General features: G+C 36.9%; 1 protein-coding gene across 3 annotated transcripts; it reads left to right on the top strand.

The window, feature by feature from the left end:
• Positions 1 to 12,433: 12,433 nt before the first annotated feature.
• LOC127432628 (centrin-3) lies at positions 12,434 to 20,581 on the top strand. Of its 3 annotated transcripts, none has more exons than XM_051683940.1 (6): positions 12,438 to 12,594; positions 13,516 to 13,677; positions 13,775 to 13,910; positions 15,222 to 15,336; positions 16,685 to 16,876; positions 17,204 to 20,581. In XM_051683940.1, exons 2-6 carry the CDS (start codon positions 13,655 to 13,657, stop codon positions 17,245 to 17,247), a joined length of 510 nt encoding a protein of 169 aa, XP_051539900.1. In that variant the 5' UTR covers positions 12,438 to 12,594; positions 13,516 to 13,654; the 3' UTR covers positions 17,248 to 20,581. The 3 variants fall into 3 exon arrangements, with proteins under 3 accessions (XP_051539901.1, XP_051539900.1, XP_051539902.1); XM_051683942.1 differs by having other exon boundaries at positions 13,516 to 13,634; XM_051683941.1 differs by lacking the exon at positions 13,516 to 13,677 and having other exon boundaries at positions 12,434 to 12,594.
• Positions 20,582 to 21,207: the final 626 nt, after the last annotated feature.

Genomic DNA, 21,207 nt, shown 5'->3' on the forward strand with positions numbered 1-21,207 from the left:
CTTCACCGCTGGTAGTTCAGCTGATCAAAGCATTTAGACCAACTGAAGCTGGTTTTAGCTGGATTTTCCAACAGGGAAGATATCAAACCAAAACAGAGAGTAAAATCAAAGAGTTCCTGTCTTTGCAGAGACAAGCGTATCTCAACTCAGATAGTGAGAATAAAATGAGCATCAGGCAAAATGATTTCCAGGCCAATCAGCATATAGCCATACCCTTTTTAAGATAAGAGACCATCTCTTATCTTAAAAAACAGGAAATGACACGGGTAAGCAACACATGTTAAAGAACAAATCATTGATATGATTCAGGCCTATAGTTTCTTGCAATCTTTGCTGAGCGTGAGACATCATTTTTAAAAATATCAAAGCATAGCACAAACAACCTCATTCACACGCTAGTGTTGCATGAAAACAAAGGTGCTAGTGACGCACTTCACCGAGACAATGACTTTCACTCAGCGAAAATAGGGGAAGGACTCTCCCATGAAAATGCTGCACTGGTCCTGTTGCTGGCATGCAAAGTTTAAACAAATGAAAGACTAAAGAAACTTTTCAGAACTTAGTCACGTTCAGTTTGCATTTCATTATCGTAAATCTTTACACTGAAAGAATCCCTTCATGATTACGTCAAAGTACCGGAACAAGTTGAGTGAGACTCAGAACTCCAGACAGCAAGAAGATACAATAGTGTAATTACAAATCAATACAATAGTGTAATTACAGATTCCCATCCAAGGGTAAAATCATGTCAACATTATGTGGAAAAAGAGCATTTTTCTCCTTTGACAGCCATTCAAATGTAGCAGCTTATTATATTATATTATATCATATTGTATTGTATTGTATTGATTATATTGTATTATATTATATTATATTATTGACCATTTTTGGAAAGCTTTCCTCTCTGCTTCAAGTAATTCTATGAGTAATCAGTTACATGGTTTTTACAGCTCATTTACGGCTCAAAAAAAATAAAAAAATAAAAAATAAAAAAATGTTTCTGCAACATCATGTTTGCGTACTTCGGGGATGCATGCACCAGCCAAGCAACTGCCATTGAGATTATAGTTTTTCTCAGTCGCTTTGGTACATTCCTCCAATCATCCTTCACAATTGCAAACGATGACAATGATTGAAAATGCACAAGGCAGCACTTTTTCTGTTTGGCATATATCAATTTCAACAGTACAAAGTTACACATTACTGTATGTGGGATATTGATTGCAAGAGATTGGTCAGGATTCACATTTACGTGTTTACTGTTGGTCTGTCAACAAATTACAGTACAGTGTCATTGTGATACAGAAAAGAAAAAGACAAGACAATTTTACAGCACAAAGGAAAAAATATGTCACTGTGCAAACATACATATACATACACTGTATATATGTCTACATGTATGTGTTTGTGTGTTACAGTATGTATCTGTATAAAGTATATTTACTGTATACTATAAAATGCAAGTGGACTACTGTTTTTTGTTGTTGTTGTTGTTGTTTTTCCTCCCCTTTTCTCCCCAATATGGAATGCCCAATTCCCAATGCGCTCTAAGTCCTCGTGGTGGCGTAGTGACTCACCTCAATCCGGGTGGCGGAGGACGAATCTCAGATGCCTCCATGTCTGAGACCCTCAATCCGTGCATCTTATCACGTGGCTTGATGCGCGAGTTACGGCAGAGATGTAGATCCACGGCATCCACGCACAACTCACCACGCACCCCACCGAGAGCGAGAACCACACGTTATAGCGACCACGAGGAGGTTACCCCATACCCTCCCTAGCAACCGGGCCAATTTGGTTGCTTAGGAGACCTGGCTAGAGTCACTCAGCACGCCCTGGATTCGAACTCGTGACTCCAGGGGTGGTAGTCAACATCAATACTCACATAGCTACCCAGGCCCCTGCAAGTGGACTACTGTAATATGAAGCATTACAGTAAGTATACAGTTTTACAGGACAGTGCACATTGTCTGATTACATGTTACATTGTCTACGAAATGTTTGAATGATTGAGGACACGGTTGTTCTCCCAACATTCGGCTGCACCCTTCGACCAGCCTCGGCCATTGTAAGGCCATGATTGAGAAAATGGTCCCCAGTAGTGGCCCTTATTTAATCGGAAACATGCCTATGTCCTTGGCCTCTTCTACCTCTTCCTTTGTTTTGCCTCCCTACCCTTCCACCACGCATCCTCACTCCTCTTCTTCTTCCCACCTGTTGACCCTGTTTGTTTCCTTGTTGTTCTTCCATTGTCAGATATTGTAACACTGTGTTGTGCTCTGTCTATATATGCTTGCCAATTGAAGGTTCATGAGATGCACCTCTGAGCTATTTTAGAGAACTGGTTGATCACTGGTTGATCTAACGTTTCTCATATTCCCTTTCATTAGTGAAAGTCAAGATTCACATGAGAGCAATTCATCAATTCAGGACACATTTACAAAAAAAGTCTAATAGAAATGTATAGAAAATATGCTTGAGAGATTATGACAACTGGTTCAACCATTTTGCATTTAATAACTTATGCAATGAACTAATGCCGAGATGTTTTGGGGGGGTAAGACTATTCAACAGAGAACCAGTATCATCATATATTTTGATCAACATGACATAAGGAATTGATAATGTAGGAAACAGCAGACAATTGTACATAATCAATTGCATGAATGTACCAAAGCATTGGCAATTTGTTCAAAAGAATGAGAAATTGCTTTTGTGATGTGCACAAGTGACTAGATGATGTGGAGGTTGAACAAGTAGTTTTGAGAATTTCAACTGTGATCTGAGAAATGTACCAAAGCAACTGAGATAAACTGTAATGGGAATGCTAGTGGATAACTCTCTCTGTGCATTGTAGGCCTTTTTGGAAATGACAGACGTCCCATGTTACAGTTTTTCTCAATCGCTTTGGCTCAATTCTCGAATGAGAATTATATTTTTTAAAACAATTAGTTCAAATCTCTGAACAATACGTTTATTTTTCACACCAGATTTAAATTTCGTATTAATTTAAGAAAATTGCATGTGTTTTGGCACATATGTGCAAAAGAGTAAGTACAATTGTCTACAATTTGCACAACTAAATGCACATGGCTTGCTGATCAAAACTGATGAGTTGATTCTCAGTGAAATTGTCGTACTCTTCACAACTTCTAAACATTCTTTAATTGAGTGAGCCATCACATGCAAAATGATCCATTCAATTATCAAAATCTGTCAGACATACATGTACTGTATATTCCATAAATATCCATGACATGGAATGTTTGTGATGTCGGCTAAATCTCTGGCCAGACCAACAAGAACGACAGGATGTCCACCACGAAGATGGGAACTTGTAGTGTTACGTACTGTGAGGAGTTACAATTGATAGTTTTTTACAGAACTATCGCAGGTTTTTTCACTGTTGCGTTTTTTTTTTTTTGTTCGTTTTTTTTTTGCATGGATGTCATTTTGTGGCAATTTTCTGTTCACTTTATATGACTTTACATGTAAGAAATGTGTAAAAATGGACATGCAAATGTGAATTTTCTGTTTACATGTAACACATTGCTACACAAATACATTTACTGTATACATACAAATGTGCATATCCTTTTTCTGTGTACTACAGTATTGTACAGTATTGACTTTTCCCAGTAAACTTTTACCTACTGTTGAAATCGGTATCTAAAAAGCTCAGTGTGATACACAATAGCATTCAGCTAGACAAACCTGACATTCTTGTATAGCTCAGTAAACAGTCAGTGTCAACAAAAATGTAGAATAAAAATGAAATTTGTACTGTATATAACAAACATTTCCAGCATTGACTGCCATGGTGAAAAAACATCGAAACATTTTGACCAATACGGCTCACACAGTGACAAAAAAAACTTTTCATTTTGGTGGCATTGTCCAATTTACTGACACAAAAACTAGGTTCTGAATTAAATGTTTTGGGTGAGTTACTACATTTTTCAGACATGCAATAGAGTTGTGATGTCCCATAAAACAGTTGTGACAATTACACTTACAGTTTAGAGAATATTAAGATTGTTTCAAAAAATGAGCCAAAGCCATTTAGAAAAACTGTAATAATCATAATTCAGTCATCGTTTAGAACAACAATCCCATACAAATAGCCCTTTAGATGTACACAAGAATCAATAGAAACCATCAGTACAAAACCAACAAAGCTTACTGCAGATAATCAGATCACTTTCATGCCTTTCTTTGCTTTTGTCTGAAACAGAATCATAACATCTTAAAGTCCTTTAAATACATATCACACCTGTATTTCTCGCAATCAATACATTGTTCTGCATTGAATCATAAGGCAGAGGGCAGCTTTTGTTTGTGGATTTAAAAGTCAGAGCAGTCCTCTGCCCGGTGTTAATCTAATCTCTGATTTTATTTACATCTCTACTTGCGTCAAACAACCGTACCACAGATATAACTCTCAAACCTGATGTTGTCTTTTAACTGCACTGAGATGCAACAACCTGCATAGGATATTCATGCTTTCTTATAAAAAAAACAGCTCTGCATGATGGAAAAATAGCAGGCGATAAAGCTGCCATATGCTATATTAGCCATATCTGTCAGGTAGGGAATTTTCAGTTTGATCTCATGAAAATGGTTACTGTGGTGACATTTTTGCAAAATAATATATGGTTTCTAACACGTATTGTGGCAGTCACGAGGTGAAATGTCCACTGAGTGGCAAGTTAAATTTCCTCCTAAACTGATGAGGTTTTTAAGGTTATTGCTCTATCGAGTTTTAAATAAACAAAACCTACCTCCCTACCCTAAACCTTAAACCTAAAGCTAACCGATAGTATCAAAAAAAGCAAATGTGAGATGAAAACACAAATGCTGAAGCATCCATGTCATTTTGTGGAGCTTCTATGACACTTTCGGCTCACGTGTTGATCGCTTGCTCTTCTGGACTCGTATCCCGGTCCTTTGCATTGCAAGTTACCATTTTATGCCTTGTGATTTGTGTGAAAGTGAATAAAAGTCATTGTTGTTGTAGCACCTCTAGAGTTCATTTCACCAGGAAATTGCAGCGATACATACAACAAGCCACGTTAAAATTATTTTGCAAAAATGTAGGAATAGTAACGTGATTCTATGAGACCAGGTTGGAAGTTTTATGTGTGGTTTTGAAAAATGAATAAATAAATGTCCAGCATCAATATTATTTTCTGAGCTTTGCTCTAGCAGTTAGCAGATATTTAAATGTGTGAGCCATGTCGGTCTTGTGGGAGAAGAAGGTTCGATTCCAATGTCGTTTTTCCCAATAATTTGGTGTCATCTTTCTGTGTCTATCCAATAAAAGAAAAAAAAAAAAAGAAAAAAAAAAAAGCCTAAAATAAAACTAAAAAATCTTTAATATACCCAATGCCCTGATGAAACTGCACCTGGCAATGCTGATCTCAGCATTGTCTCATGCACAAAACAAACACACAGCAACAGAAAGTGAAAGTGTTTATGTTCCTCTCACACCAGAAGAAATCAAGAGGACATTTTGTACCGCTGTCAAACGGCAGGCAGGTGTTACGTGTTCGCAGGCACACAGGATGGGGGAGAGTTTTGTTTCACACCTGTGTGAACCCTTAACACAATGCAGAACAGGCTCATTTGAGGGCAGAAGACAAACCAGTTCAAACCAGATATCTTATCACCAAACATCAGCTAAACACAACAGAATCCCTTTCTCACATCACTGAGAATCTGTGTACCATATTCCTCACGGGATTAAATCTTCTCGTTTGTCTTCAGGGAGAATACACCAGAGTTTCAAAACTGATGTGATGTTTTATTTCAATATGGCATGCTGTTTTATTCTGAACACATTGGTATCAGTGTGAAAAATTTGCTTTTTATTATTATTATCATTATTATTAAATACCATAAAAAGGGCAGCTTTTTTCTAACCATATAAAAACGCAGTTCTCTAAATAAATAAAATAAATTTAATTCTTAATCCGAACAATTATGGCTGTAATTATAAAATTAAATACACTTAAAAAGTGTTAACCTGCTATTGTTACCTCATGGATCTATTTCTACTTGATCTAACCCAATAATATTATTTTATTTGTGTAACCTAATTTATTAAGTTTATTTAGTCAGAATAAATGGCATTTTTGGCTTGAATAAAACCAATTAATTTAGATGTTACCACATGAAGCACTTCTTTAGGATACCTTAAAAAAAAAAGAAAAAAAAAGTGTAGCATAAAATACTACAGTGATTTAATATTTTCCATGAAAAACCACTTCATATTAGCTACACATTCGACAGCACTCACCTTTAAGACTGTGAATACAGATATCTTAAAGCTACAGGTCACTACAATGTCTTCAGAGACACTAAACCTGTAGTAAACCAATGGCTAGGTCTAATAGAATATTATGAAATATGTCAAATGTTTCATAAAGGATAAAATACAGACAAATTAACTATACAGGGAGGGTTTTGCCTCCACATTTTTAAACTCTGAAGCATTTTTGTCACTTTCAGTACCACTTTTGCCACAAGCCCTTGTAAATATCTGACCCTACTTGGTATTTATGGTATAAATTTGTAACATTAATTAAAAATTCTCTCATCATTTACTCACCCTCATGTCATCCCAGATGTGACCAGAACTTTGAATCTCCAAAAGCACATAAAGGCAGCATAAAAGTAATCCATACGACTCCAGGGGTTAAATCCATGTCTTTAGAAATGATATGATAGGTGTGGGTGAGAAACAGATCAATATTTAAGTTCTTTTTTACTGTGAATCTCGACTTTAACATTCTTCTTTTGTTTTTGGGTATTTGCATTCTTCGCGCATATCGCCACCCACTGGGCAGGGAGGAGAATTTATAGTAATTATGACCACTGGAGTCTAATAGATTCCTTTTATACTGTCTTTATGTGCTTTTTGGAGCATCAACATTTTGGTCACCATTCACTTGCATTGTGAGGATTACAGAGCTGAGATATTCTTTTAAAAATCTTTGTTTGTGTTCAGCAGAAGAAAGAAAGTCACACATCTGGGATGGCAAGAATGATAAGAGAATTAAAATTTTTGGGAGAACTATCCCTTTAATTATCTCTTTCAAAATTACATGCATAAAACTCTAGCCCAATGTTCACTGTTCTGAGGTCAGGATGTTCCTTTCTGTTATGACTTTTCTAACTGCTGACTGCCTGATCCAATGTCCAGTGGTCTTCTGGAGGGTCACCCACTTAAAAATGGATTGTAGGTTTGTTATGGAGTCACAGAGAGGGGGAAAAAACAATGCTAAATGCAAATAATATAATGCAACTTACCAAATGAGGGTACCAAAATAAGTTTTAAATATGGCTTGTAAACATTTAAAAGTGAGACGAAACTGCTTCCCATATTTTTGTTGTTTATATCCAGTCAAACTCTACAGAGAAAAACCTTATACTGTAATTTCAAAATGTCATGTAAAAATGTTGTTGTGTTGTCTGGTTTTGTAATGAGATGAATCTTGATAGTTATCAGCAATTTGTTGTACATTTAAACATACTTACACAGTCAGATATGCAGAATCAGTTGCACCATCCATGTGATTACCTGGTTTAACTTTACATCACACTTTTCTGTGCTACGTATCACATTTAGAAGATCGGTCAAATGGGCTCAGAGTAGCTGCTCTGTTTTTCTTGGCTTTTGGGTGAGGTTGGCAGGAACCCAGGAACTCCTGTGGCTTTATGATTTGGAATTGTGTACACACAACGTCTGCGTTTGCTTCTTTCTCAGCGAGAGAAAACAAGTGAGAAGCCACATGAGTGCATGAGGTCTGCAACCTCACAGCAGAAGAAAAACATATCCACATGATTTTCACTGCAGCAGCCCTGCAGAATCACGCACCCCTCTGATCTCTAGAGAAATATACAAATACTGCTTTAATGCGACCACACATGAAGCTTTTTTCTTGAAATGTTTATGTTAGTTTTTCTAGACAAAAAAAAAAAAAAAAAAATAAAATATATATATATATATATATATATATATATATATATATAGTGTGGTACTACATGACAGTCACCTACACAGCTGCATCACACATTGTCATCTTTGGCCAGTGAGAATGAGAATGCAGCAACAATGAGGGGGCGTGTCTAAAACCTCACGCCACCACTGAGGTGAAAGAACAGGTATTTTGTGTGGAGTTAAGGGAAAAGGAAGCACCTATTTTGTAACTCACAGTTTTCCAAATGACTGTTTAACCGCAGATACACGATGAGCCAATGGGTATTTGGATAAACTGAAGATGTTATTCATTATCATTACTTTCATTTCATATTCAGAACATTGCATTTGTTTCATGTTAATCATAACAGCTGATATATATTCCAAGAAGTAAGAAATAGCTGTAATTCCAACAAAAATTCCATGTTATTCAAGATTTTGCTTAATTTCTATTCAAAGCATTGAAGTAGAAAACATTGCCGCAGTGGCAAAATATGTTTGACTGTTATTTCAAAGTACTTGACACCGATCAATTAGTACTTACATTCATCAAACAAACCAACAATGATTCACCATAATCATAATTCTTTGGGAAGCAAAATAACTAAATTTCACTGCGCATGAGTGCTGACAAATTAAACAATTAACTACAAATTAATTTTGGCAAATTATAAATAATAACTACCAGCCAAGCATGTTTAATAACGAGTATGTTTACAGTTCAGCAATAACAACAACAGGTAAAAACGAACTGGTGTTAGCCTGAAAACATTAATATTTTGATGTTGAAATAGAGGAAAATTTAAAAGGTATATAATGGATAATATATATATATATATATATATATATATATATATATATATATATATATATATATATATATATTTAAAACAAACTGTCTCATGCAATTGTCACATAGGCCCACTAAATTGAAGTATGTGACATAAACGCATGAGACAGTTTGTTTTAAATTATTAGAATAAAAAAGCCCTGATGAATGTAAAAAAATAAAAAATAAATAAAAGAAAATAAAAAAACTGCCCCTGAAAATCACACCTAGGGGGCAAATATGGCTCCTTAATGTTAAAATAATTTCTGAGACTGATCTATATAATATTCTCTACCATCTTTTCTCTACTCCTCTTTATTTTGTAGATACACTACTGGTCTAGCTTTTATACTATTCTGGTTTACTCTTGAAAGATTGGTATTGTGGTACTGCTATTGTTGTATTTTTATGATACATTTCCTGTGCCTTTCCTCATTTGTACTGTCACTTTGAGTGTTGTTAATTTAAACATAACTGATCATTTTTTTTTTTCTTTTCCAGGCCAATAGTGACACTTCAATGTACATCTATGCAGTAAATCAAGTCCACTCCTAACATAATTTAATTAGCTTTAAAGTAGGCAGATTAAAACATAATTTTACACAGTTTTCTCAACAACTTCCTCAGTAACACAGTTTTGCATAATATAATTACCTCTTAAAATAGTTATTGTGAAATCTCTGAAGGCTGTCTTACTTACATTAACCACACAGGCTACAATAATATATATATATATATATATAAACCTCCCCCAAATAAACCTTCAGTGTTGAAACCAGCACCCAGTTACCGGTCTAAACTAGATAGCTCCAGCCTCGGCAGCATCACGGTATTTCCTTATCTCCTTTTGTTCAGAACAAGCCAGTCAAAGCCAAAGTACCTCCCCCACAAAACTACAAACCTCACACAACAATAACACAAAATAAAACAGGGTTAAGCAGTGTAAACCATGGAAGAAAGCACTTAATGGCAGGAAATTGTGTTTAAAGTGTGTTGAAGAGAGAATATTGTATTTATGATGTTTTTAAATGAATATTTATAAGTATTTTATGTCCAATGCCACAACCGTATAACAAAAACAAGTCCAGATTGTCCAGGCATTGGAGGGCCCTTATGACTAAGACCACAGCACTGTGACCAGGACTGCAGCTAGTGGGGTGAAAGATGGTAACGATTCTAGGGGTCCACAGGTCCAAAGGGGCCCCATAACAAATTCTAAACTGTATTTTTTTTTTTATAGGAAAGGGGAGCAATATACAGTCAGGGGGCCCAGAATACCTTGCTACAGCCCTGACTGTGACTGTCACAAGTAGGCTAATAAAATGAATGGATTGTCATGTGACCAGCAACGTCCAAAAGGAAAAGAGATGCTACATGGGATAGACAGGCTTTGGTTGGACAAGGCTCATAACCAAGGATCTGTCAGCATGTGTGGACCAGTACCATTAGAGACATGATGTCATGACTTTCTCGAGTACATTTGAAACTTGTACCCTGAGCTGATATGTGTTACATGGAAATTGTACAAAAATGTAATTGCTGACAACCATTCACATCTCGTCTGAGTAACAATGCTGCTGTTTCTTAATACAGCACCTATCAAATATCAAAGGTTGCCAAGAGGTGTTGTCATGGCAACAGACAGACAGACAGACAGACAGACAGACAGACAGATAGATAGATAGATAGATAGATAGATAGATAGATAGATAGATAGATAGAGAGATGATGTAACACAAAACAATAGATAGGTGGTGTAACACATTATTATAAATACAAATAATAGGGCCAAATAAATCATATAAACAACTTGAATGAAAACATGAAGGAATACTTCACATGCAGACTTAAAAACACAAACCCATTCCATTTTATGAAATCATGGGCAAGTGTGTTTTGTTTTGCCTGGCTTTTTTGCATAGGCACGAGTTCAAGCAAATATGGTCCATTTGGGTGCAATGGAACTTCAAGCAGTTGACATTCTGTGAAGTAATTTAACCCCCCAGCCATATCGCAAGATTAATCTGGTCTGGGACTGAGGCTGTCAGGGTGTGGTTTGATGACCTTAAGACCTTCCGAGCTGTAACCAACAAAACCTCTTGAGAACAGATTCTGGGGCCCCGGGCTCATTCAAGGGGAAGTGGTTAGGGAGCCACCCCTGGAACTTCTGCTAAATGTGCTTTAAAATGCTTCGCTACCAATGTTGATTATGCAGTGAGAAAGAGACACGAATGGAAATAGGAAACAACACAAACAGAGCTGTGAACTTGATCAAAAATTATTATTATTATTATTATTATTATTTTTCAGAGCCCTTAACCGTTTCTTGAACAGTCTAACTTTCAAGATGAGGAGCTTAATATCAGCCATCTCGTTGTTGACACCAATGAGCTCTAAAATTACACAGTGTTGGACTCCCTCTATTGGTTGTTAACTGTAATTTATAAATCGAAGAATAAAATGTTATATACTCTTCTAAGTAATTCAGTCTGAACTGATTAATTTAACAATTTTCCGGAAAATATTATTGTGAATAAAAAATATTAACAATAATAAGAATAGAAGAGAGAGAGAGAAAAAAGAAAAGAAAAAGTGCAGCAGTCCTCCTGTGGCATTCTCACATGTTTCTCTAGAGTTTAATACACTCAAATAATATTTTTTGCCTATTTTTAAGATTTACAATTTCAATTTCATAACAAAATTCCATCAGATTGAATTGTGTAATTTTCAACAAAAGTACATTTATAAAACTTAAAATGTATTAATATGTGTAAATCCTAAAATTATTTTGTGAGTATCCATTGAAATTTAACCAAAATATTTTAGCAATTCAGGAAATGTTTTCTTATAGTTGTAGGACATTTGTATTATGATTCATACATTGATATTAATTATTCGAAATCATATTAATAACTATATAAAAAATAGTTTTTTTTCATATTTAATGTGTGCCCAACATTTTTTAATTAATTTCCTTTTATTATTATTCAATGTCACAAGAACATGGAAAAGAGATATTTGTACATAGTCACAGTAATAACAGCACTAACATTGCCAGGGAAAATAATTTTATATAAATTGCAAGTCCCTTATGACCTTACATGTTTTCAGTGTTTTTCTAACACTTTTTCTAAAAGGATCACATATGGTTCGATGTCATTTATAAAATGTGAGAAATTAGATTTTTCTTGTGTAGTCTATATGGTATTTGCCCAGTATATAAAACTGTACAATATATATAGGCATATTGCTTTACATTTCAAAATATAATCTTTAAAATAAAATAAATAAATAAATAAATAAAATAACATCTAATACAGTAATTCATATCACGCATTCAAATTTTCCCTAAATATAATTTAGGGTTACAGTTCTAAATTATTGCATATCTACAGTAGTAATACTTCATAGCAGTTGAATGAACGCATCGTCATCTCTGCGCATGACAGCACAAAGACCGCCTATTTTGCTCAGGGGCCGCCCATTCATGGCGGAGAACACCTATTAAAAGGCAGTACAGACAGCTCTTCTCCCTTACAACCAATCACAAGTAACCTCCTTCTGACGCGCAGCCAATGGGAAGCGTCTCCTAGACAATAAACTAGCAACGCGCTTAGCTTGGCGTCCGTGACCAGAGTATTAGCTAATTAGCAGCACTGTAGAAGCTGAACATCTCTAGTCTTTTTGGACAGATTTGGATTGCAGTATCAGCGAATTTATTACCTACATATTGCAAAAGAAGAAGAAGAAGAAGAAGAAGAAGAAAAATGAGCCTGTCTCTCCGGTAATTATGAAGTGTTTAGTTGCTGTTGCGAATTGTTTGTTTCGTGACTTGTTGTGTATGAAGCAGAACTAGCCTGTGTGTGTGTGTGTGTGTGTGAGAGAGAGAGTGTGTGTGTGTGTGTGTGTGTGTGTGTGTGTGTGTGTGTGTGTGTGTGTGTGTGTGTGTGTGTAGAGAGAGAGAGAGAGAGAGAGAGAGAGTTCACTGTTCAGTTATAACAACAATAATAACAAACATCACTTATAGAGCACTTTTTTATTCAAGACTGTAGCTCAATTTGCTTTAAAAACAAGAGCTGAATCCTACACTCAGAAATTTCTTCATTTGACTGCTATATATGTGTCACAGATTCAATTGTTGAAGCTGGCTACCTAGAAAGCATTATTGGCCATCATGACCAAAAATGCTGTCTAGGTAGGCAGCTCGAAAGATTTATCTGGATAAATGGCTGATCCTAAACTAATGCAATGTTTTTCAATTAAAACATAAAGGGATAGTTCACCCAAAAGTGAAAATTCTGTCATCATTTACACTTTGTTTCAATGTTGTTTCAATGTTGTTTCAAGCATGTTTGACTTTTTTTGTGTGTGTAACACAAAGCAGATGTCAGGCAGAGTGTTAGGGACTGACAGCATCAGTCATTATTCACTTTCGTTCTATGGAGAAAACTGATGCCGACAGTCCTTAGCATTCTGCTTGACATCTCCTTTTAAATTCCATGTAAGTAAGTAAGTCATAATGGTTTAAAACAACATGTCAAGTCAAATTTATTTGTATAGCACTTTTCACAACAGGCGTTGTTTCAAAGCAGCTGTACATGAAATTATGCTAGAACAGAAAATGAATGAATGAATATAATGCCAATATTAGTTATTTATGTTTAGAACTATTAGTGGTTACATTGTTGTCCCTCCTTTGACCCAGTTGATAAAGGTATCATTGAGTGAGGAGCATCACAGTCCGGCTGGAAGCTTATGGCAGGTAATTTTGGTGAACTCCATCTTGAACCCATGCTTCGGACAGTGGCTCATGAAGAATCCCAGGTCTTTGATTTTGCATCAACATGAGACAGAATTTTCATTTTGGGTGAACAATCCTAAATCTAAATATTACAGAACCAGACTTAATCAGATGTTTAAAAGTTGCTTTAAATCGTAATTCATTTCCACATTTGTGCCATCAGGACTGACCTAACTGCTGATAAGAGTAAAAGGAAGAAAAGGAGAGAACTTACTGAGGAGCAGAAGGATGAAATAAAGGAGGCATTTGAACTCTTTGATACAGACAAGGACAAAGAAATAGATTATCATGAGTTAAAGGTAAAGTTCTAGATTCCTAAAACAACACAGCACATGCATAATGAATGTTCATTCATCTACAGGTGCAATCACTGTCAAAGATTCAAAAAAAGTGGATTGGTAACTAGTCTTGGCAGATAAACCAATGAAAAAAAGACTTTTCCCATATCAAATTCAGTCCTGGCTATTGATGAAACATGAGAATGTTAAAGAGCACCTATTATAGTTTTTAAACGTGCCTAATTTAGTTTGAAAGGTCTCATACAATAGATTTACATGCATCCAAGGTCAAAAAACACTTTAATTTGCTCATCATTTAAATTGCAGCATTACATTTTTTTCCCAGTGTCAAAAACGACTCGTTCAATGATCCCTTCTGAAGGATTCATTCTAAACTCCTTTCAGAGAGCCTACTCTGCTCTGATTGGTCAGATGTCCCAGTCTGTTGTGATTGATTACCGCTTAGTGTAGTGTTTGAGGGTGGGGTCAAAGCTGTTCGCAGAGGTGGGTTTTTTTGTTACCAAATTACATAGGTTAGTACAGGAAGTAAGTCTGGAATTACTAATGACTCGTTTCAGGTGTTCAGAATCAGTTCTTTCTTTTGGGAGTCAATAACTCCATTTGTAGTACACTTTGATTTTTGAAACTTCGCAGACTTTTTTACATTCACAAACAGCTATATAACACACTACATGAAAGGTAATATTTGAAAAACCATAATAGGTGCTCTTTAAATTGTGTTTCAAGCACATTGTTTGTTGTTGCCATTACTGTTAATAATGGTTGGATAATGGGGGCCTTGGTAGCTCAGTGGTAAAAGATGCTAGCTACCACCCCTGGAGTTCGCTAGTTCAAATCCCAGGGCATGCTGAGTGACTCCAGCCAGGTCTCCTAAGCAACCAAATTGGCCCGGTTGCTAGGGAGGGTAGAGTCACATGGGGTAACCTCCTCGTGGTCACAATAATGTGGGGCGCGTGGTGAATTGAGCGTGGATGCCGCGGTGGATGGCGTGAAGCCTCCACACGCGCTTTGTCTCCGTGGCAACGCGCTCAACAAGCCACGTGATAAGATGCGCGGGTTGGCGGTCTCAGACGCGGAGGCAGCTGGGATTCGTCCTCCACCGCCCGGATTGAGGTGAATCACTACGCGACCACGAGGACTTTGAAAAGCGCATTGGGAATGGGGCATTCCAAATTGGGAGAAAAAGGAAAAAATACAAAAATGGTTGGATAACAATAACCTCATGCTGTGACTTGCTATTGGTAAGATATTGTATTGATTTATTAAGTCATTTAAAATGTATATTCCATTAATATTAAAAATGATCTTCAGGTGGCGATGAGAGCGCTTGGATTTGAGGTGAAGAAAGTAGATGTGTTGAAGATCTTAAAAGACTATGACAGAGAAGGAACCGGGAAAATAACTTTTGAAGATTTCAAAGAAGTGGGTAAGAAGTTTTTGTTCATTAACACTTACGTGACCTAAAACTCGGCATGCTGATAGTTGCTTTTTGGAACTATTGGATATTGGCTATTGGCAAAACTCTATGCAGATATTTGCCAACTACTTTTTTAAAGTTTTTTTATTCCTCATCAATAACCCTCATCCCTCATATATAAAAAGCGTAGTTTGGTAAATATTTACATATGCAGCATTGTAACAGAGCCAAGTTTCTGTCATTTCAAAATATGTGCCCAGTTTATTATGGGCTTGTTTATAGTTAACAGTCCTGCTTTATGCACCAAATCTTAATTTTTCTGGTTATTTTTGGGATTTTGCTTTCATAATCAGCTGCTTTTGGGATTTTATTCATTTTGAATTCTTCTTTCCTTCCATGTCTGTGCCCTCCATAGCAAGCAAAGACTAAGATTTTTTTTATTTTATTTCATTCTATAAATAAATAAAAAAAGAAAGAAAAAAAAACTATTGGCTGATTAATTGGCTATCAGCCTTTTCCATCACCTTAGTTATCGGCATCGGCAAAATCCACTATCGGTCAACCTCTAATTGAAATTAAGAAATTTAGAAACCAAAATAGTCAATTTTCTATTTCAGCTTATGTTATGCTACAAATGTTGCCTATTGTTGAGCCTATGCATTTTATGGTGGTATGAACACATTTAAATGTTTAATTTTAAGGACATCTTTATTTAGTTTTGTACAATAAACAATTTTGCTGCAACGAGTAAGGTCGCAACTTGATGTCCAATGTCAAATCTGGTCCTGAAACAAAACCAATTGAAGACTACTGTCGTTTTCTGTCTCAATTTTCAGATGGGTGAATATCTTGCATTAAAGGGACAGTTCACCCAAAATTAAAAAATCCTCTCATCATTTACTCACCCTCATGTCATCCCAGATGTGTATGGCTTTCTTTCTTCTGCTGAACACATCCAAAAATTTTTAGAAGAATATCTCAGCTCTGTAGGTCCATACAATGCAAGTGAATGGTGATCAGACCTGTTTCTCACCCACACCTATTATATCACTTCTGAAGATACGGATTTAAACACTGGTGTCATATGGATTACTTTTAAGTTGCCTTTATATGCTTTTTGGAGCTACAAAGGTCTGATCACCATTCACTTGCATTGTATGGACCTACAGAGCTGAGATATTTTTTCTAAAAATCTTCACTTGTGTTCTGCTGAAGATAGAAAATCTGGGATGGCATGAGGGTGAGCAAATGACAAGAGAATTTTCATTTTTGGGCGGAATATCCCTTTAATAGTGTCAGAAAGCCAGGAAATAGTTTACTGAAAATGTACTAAAGTGTTTTTCTCTTTTCTCTCAAGTGACGGACATGATATTAGACCGAGACCCAAAAGAGGAAATCCTAAAAGCGTTTAAACTGTTTGATGACGACGAAACGGGAAAGATCAGCCTGAGGAACCTGCGGCGAGTGGCCAGAGAACTGGGCGAAGACATGAGCGATGAAGACCTTCGTGCTATGATCGATGAATTTGACACCGACGGGGATGGCGAGAGTAAGTTGCTGGATTTTCATCTAGGGATAGAAAAAAAGTGCTATTTTTATTGCCTCTGATGAATGGAAGTAATTACTGTGCTTTTCCCAGTTGGTCCTAAGTGCTTTTCTCAATTAAGAAACAGCAAATTAATGTATTGCAGCCAACAAAAATGGGAGCAGTGGAAAATGAGTGCTGAGGCAAAAGCTGTTTGTAGCTCCTTTGGCGTTGTGGAAAGCTATGATATGTAATTTAATCAGCAAGATATTAATTGTCTGTGTGGTGAATAAGTAGGTTAAAAGCAAATTGAATTTAACTGATCACATTTGTTCTCGTACTTTCTTTTAGTAAATCAAGAGGAATTCGTCTCTATCATGACTGGTGACTCGTGAGCTGCTGTGTTTTTTTAGGGAATCGATCACTGAAGATTTGGCAGCACATTTAGGCTGTGAAGAGCCGATCGTTCAGTTTGAAGATTGATCTTATTCATGAACTGTAAACTCCATTTCAATGTATTGAATGGTAGGTCTGGTTGGTGCTAAAATTCTGGACAGAAGCTTGAACGGAACTGAATGTGATCAAACAAAATTTCGGGTCATGAATCGGTTGGTCTGATTTTTATTATCGGAAACCCGTTATGTCTTTAATTAATGATTTGTGGTGTTGTTTATCTTGCATTTGAAATAACATTCCAAAGTACTATTTATTGTAAATAATTAGTAAAAAAAAAGTATTTGTCTCTCTGGCTAAAGGGTATTTTATTTACTATTCTTAAATAAGTGTTGCAAGTGTGGTGGTTTAGTGGTATATGCTCCATTATTAGATATTTCTACAGGTTCTAAGATTGAAATGGTGTTGTTTTTATTAATGTTGTCCAATAGAGGGAGACATTATTCATAGGACATCAGGGCTGCTGTTGTATCATCTGGGTTTTCAAAACAGCACTAGTTGGATATGTTATTCAAGCCAAAAGGAAAATAGGTTCCCATTCAAAAGATGCAAAACTTTTACCTCTCTAAAATTAAAAAGTAAAAATGGTAGTGTAATACTTAAAAGCCATACAAGCAAACAAAATGAAATATGAAATACAAAGCAAAATTAATCCACAATTCTTTAAACATTTACTCCCATCATGTTGTTCCCAGCCTGTATGACTTTGTTTCTTTGCTGAAACAAAAATGGAGATGTTAGCCAGAATGTCAGTCTCAGTCACTATTCACTTTCATTGTATGTGGGTGTGATGAGGAGGAGGGTGTGGCCGGGCCGTGAGGGTGCACGGCTGGTGCTGAATCAGCTGATCAATGGGAGAGCGAGATAAAAGGGGGCCGGAGGCGCCAGTTCGGGAGAGAGAGAGACACACGCGGCCATGCTGCGTGTGTGTTTATGTTTGTTTTATGTTGACTGTTCAGCCGGTTCCCGCCTCCTCCTTGCCCATCCTGTACGTGTTACAGTGGTGCCGAAACCCAGGAGGGAGGAGGGATGCGCTGTCGCGGAGTCCTCGCCACTGCCGTCAGCCAAAGGAGCAGCCACGGCCATCTGCCTGGGGATGGAGCGGTTGCTGCCGGCCGCCGAGAGCCGGAGGAACTGATGCCGCCTGCTGGGGAAGGAGCGAGCTGTCGTCCGCCAGAGGGTGGAGGAGCGGTTGAGGACCAGGCGACAGCATGTCCGGGGACCGGCGAGCAAGTTTTTCCTCTCTCTCTCTCTCTCTCTCTCTGTCTGTGTGTCTCCTGCTCACCCTTTCCCTCTCCGCACGCCTCCCCTCATCTCTCTCCAGGTTCCCAGGAGGTGGGGTGGACCACCGGCTGACAGAACGGCCGGAAGAGCAGCGTCTCCCCTCTAGAGATGGGGGGGGAGTAAGTCAGCCTGGTGGCGCCCCAGCCTGAATCGGGCGTGGGAGGAGTGTGACAAGGAGGGGGGCGTGGCCGGGCGCTGAATCAGATAATCAGTGGGAGAGCGAGATGAAGGGGGGCCAGAGGCGCCAGTTCGGGAGAGAGAGAGAGACGCACGTGGCCACGCTGCATGTGTGTGTTTATGTTTGTTTTATGTTGAGTTTGATATTAAAAGTTATGTTGACTGTTCAGCCGGTTCCCGCTGCCTCCTTGCCCATCCTTTACCTGTTACAGTGGGATAAAAGCAATGAAAGTGAATAGTGACTAAGGCTGAAATTCTATCTCCTTTTGTGTTCCATTGAAGAAAGAAAGTCATACGGGTTTGGAACAACATGAAAGTGAGAAAATGATGAGAGAATTTTCATTTTTGGTTTGACCTATCCCTTTAACAGACATTACTTCAAAGTGCTTCGTTATTTTAATTGATAAACAATTGAGCCACTATAGAAATTAAAGTTCACACAAAAGTTAAATTCTATCATCATTTATTCAGCCTTATGTCGTTCCAAACTTATACGACTTTCTTTTGTGGAAACTAGGTGCATAGTCGTTGGTTGTGCGGCATGCAACAACCAATGGCGTTTGGTGTCATTGATGTCAAACATGCCCTGATTCACCTTCACACACGAAGTCTGAATAAGCACAAGCATGAATAAGAGTTGAGATATTTGGTGAAAGACAAGATTTTCAATGAATAATGACTTAAATGTTCAGTCTGTTTCTCACAAAGTTTTGGAATGGCTTGAAAAGGGTTTGAATATTGCATACAAGTTCTATTCTACCTTTATGGAGCTTTTGTCATTTTTGGAACTTGACAGTCACAAAATTGTTTAGTTGAATGCAGGGACAGATTAATGCACAGGCCTACCAGGCATTTGCCCAGGGCCTCCAACCAGCAGGGGCTCATGGTGATCTGCAGAAACTTTACAGTAAACAGAATTATGTTTATTAATTTTTTTTACAAATATTTATTAAAGTAACAGAAAAATTTCAATCAATTTGTCATATGATTCCTTTGCAGTTGTTATTAATAAAAAATTGCCAAATAATAATAAATATGCATTATGTTGCTTAGTGGTGTGGGGAAATAATTGAGCATTCAGCGACCCCAAAAAAAAGTAAACAAAATAAATGGAAAAAGCACAACCAAGTGGATCTATTTAAAGATAAATTAAAAACCAAAAAAATAAAGCAACTTGCTTTTTGTAGTGACCTGGTGAGAGAACCGAACTTTAATGACGTTATGGAAGACTTTAAAAAAAATTATTTTTAAGGAAAGCTATAAAGAGACCCGTCAGGTTAGGTAAGAAGACTGTTATTTTTACTGAGTTTGTTGATATGTTGATTAGTGTTTACTGTACTGTATTGTCTTATGATTGCACGATCTGGAGAGGCTTTAAATCTATAGTGGATACTGATAACAAATGCGATGTGTACATAAGCCGGTTTGTTATCTTATCGTTAAAATGTGGTGTGATGTGTACATTTTCCCCCATTGTGTATTCATGTCACTAAATTTAAATGTTGTTTAAAGGCAGATACACATGTAAACAATGCTGTGGAAAATGGGATGCTCCCAGTGGATCTTTGACATCCATTCATCTACAAAACACTTGAAGAAAATGCAGCAACGTGAGAGATCTTTGTCACGTCATGACATGCCATTCATTCCCAGAGTGAGCCCGTTAAGGCATCCGTGCCCAAGGCATCCCAATGTCATAATCCGTCCCTGGTTGTATGGAAAAAGCAGTGTCATTATTCCTTTAAATAATATTTTATGTTTGATGGGAAAAAGTCATATGATTTGAGAAAATAAAATGATGATGTGTAAATGTGACAGATTTTAAGTAGAATTTTACTTTAATTACAAAATACCAACTGAAAACAATACATGTTTTTAGACTTGAAAAATACATGAAATAAGTGAAATACTGTTGATCAATATTGACAATTTGTTAAGAACATGGCCTGGTTCTTTCAATCACACAACACAGGGGAAAAAAAAAAAAAAGCCATTGCAGCAATTCTGAACTTTTGAGATATTTTGAGAAGCGTTTAAAAATAGAAAGCACAACAATAACAAGTTTTTGGGCTGAAAGCATCTGATGTTGGAATTTGGTCAAATGTCATTAGATGATACACTGAAATCACTGGCTGCCTTTAGATGAGGGAGACGGGGTTAAAGGTCATCCTGTCATTAACGTGAGGCCGTAGTGGCAGTAATCACTTCCTCCTATGCTGTCAAGGAGTCTCCAGGGACATGATCTTCCATTAGACTAATGTTTCGATTTAGAAACCAGCCAAAAACCTCATACTGACATCAAAGTTCTCTTCTGACAAAACTACCAGTTGATTCTAGTATGGCTGCGATCCCGATGCATCATCTGAATCACGGCATGACACTCATATGTTTAAAATCAGATAGATTAGTTTGTTTTAGTAATTATACGAAGCTGCCATTCA

This window comes from Myxocyprinus asiaticus, chromosome 42 (assembly GCF_019703515.2).
Source record: "Myxocyprinus asiaticus isolate MX2 ecotype Aquarium Trade chromosome 42, UBuf_Myxa_2, whole genome shotgun sequence".
Classification (NCBI taxonomy): Eukaryota; Metazoa; Chordata; class Actinopteri; order Cypriniformes; family Catostomidae; genus Myxocyprinus; species Myxocyprinus asiaticus.

What these genes read in the sequence shown, in the direction of transcription:
- LOC127432628 (XM_051683940.1), top strand. Translation starts at nt 13,655, where the DNA reads ATGAGACAGAATTTTCATTTTGG. An exon ending in TAGATTATCATGAGTTAAAG is followed by an intron (nt 13,911 to 15,221) that starts GTAAAGTTCTAG and finishes AATGATCTTCAG; the next exon opens with GTGGCGATGAGAGCGCTTGG. An exon ending in TGAAGATTTCAAAGAAGTGG is followed by an intron (nt 15,337 to 16,684) that starts GTAAGAAGTTTT and finishes TTTTCTCTCAAG; the next exon opens with TGACGGACATGATATTAGAC.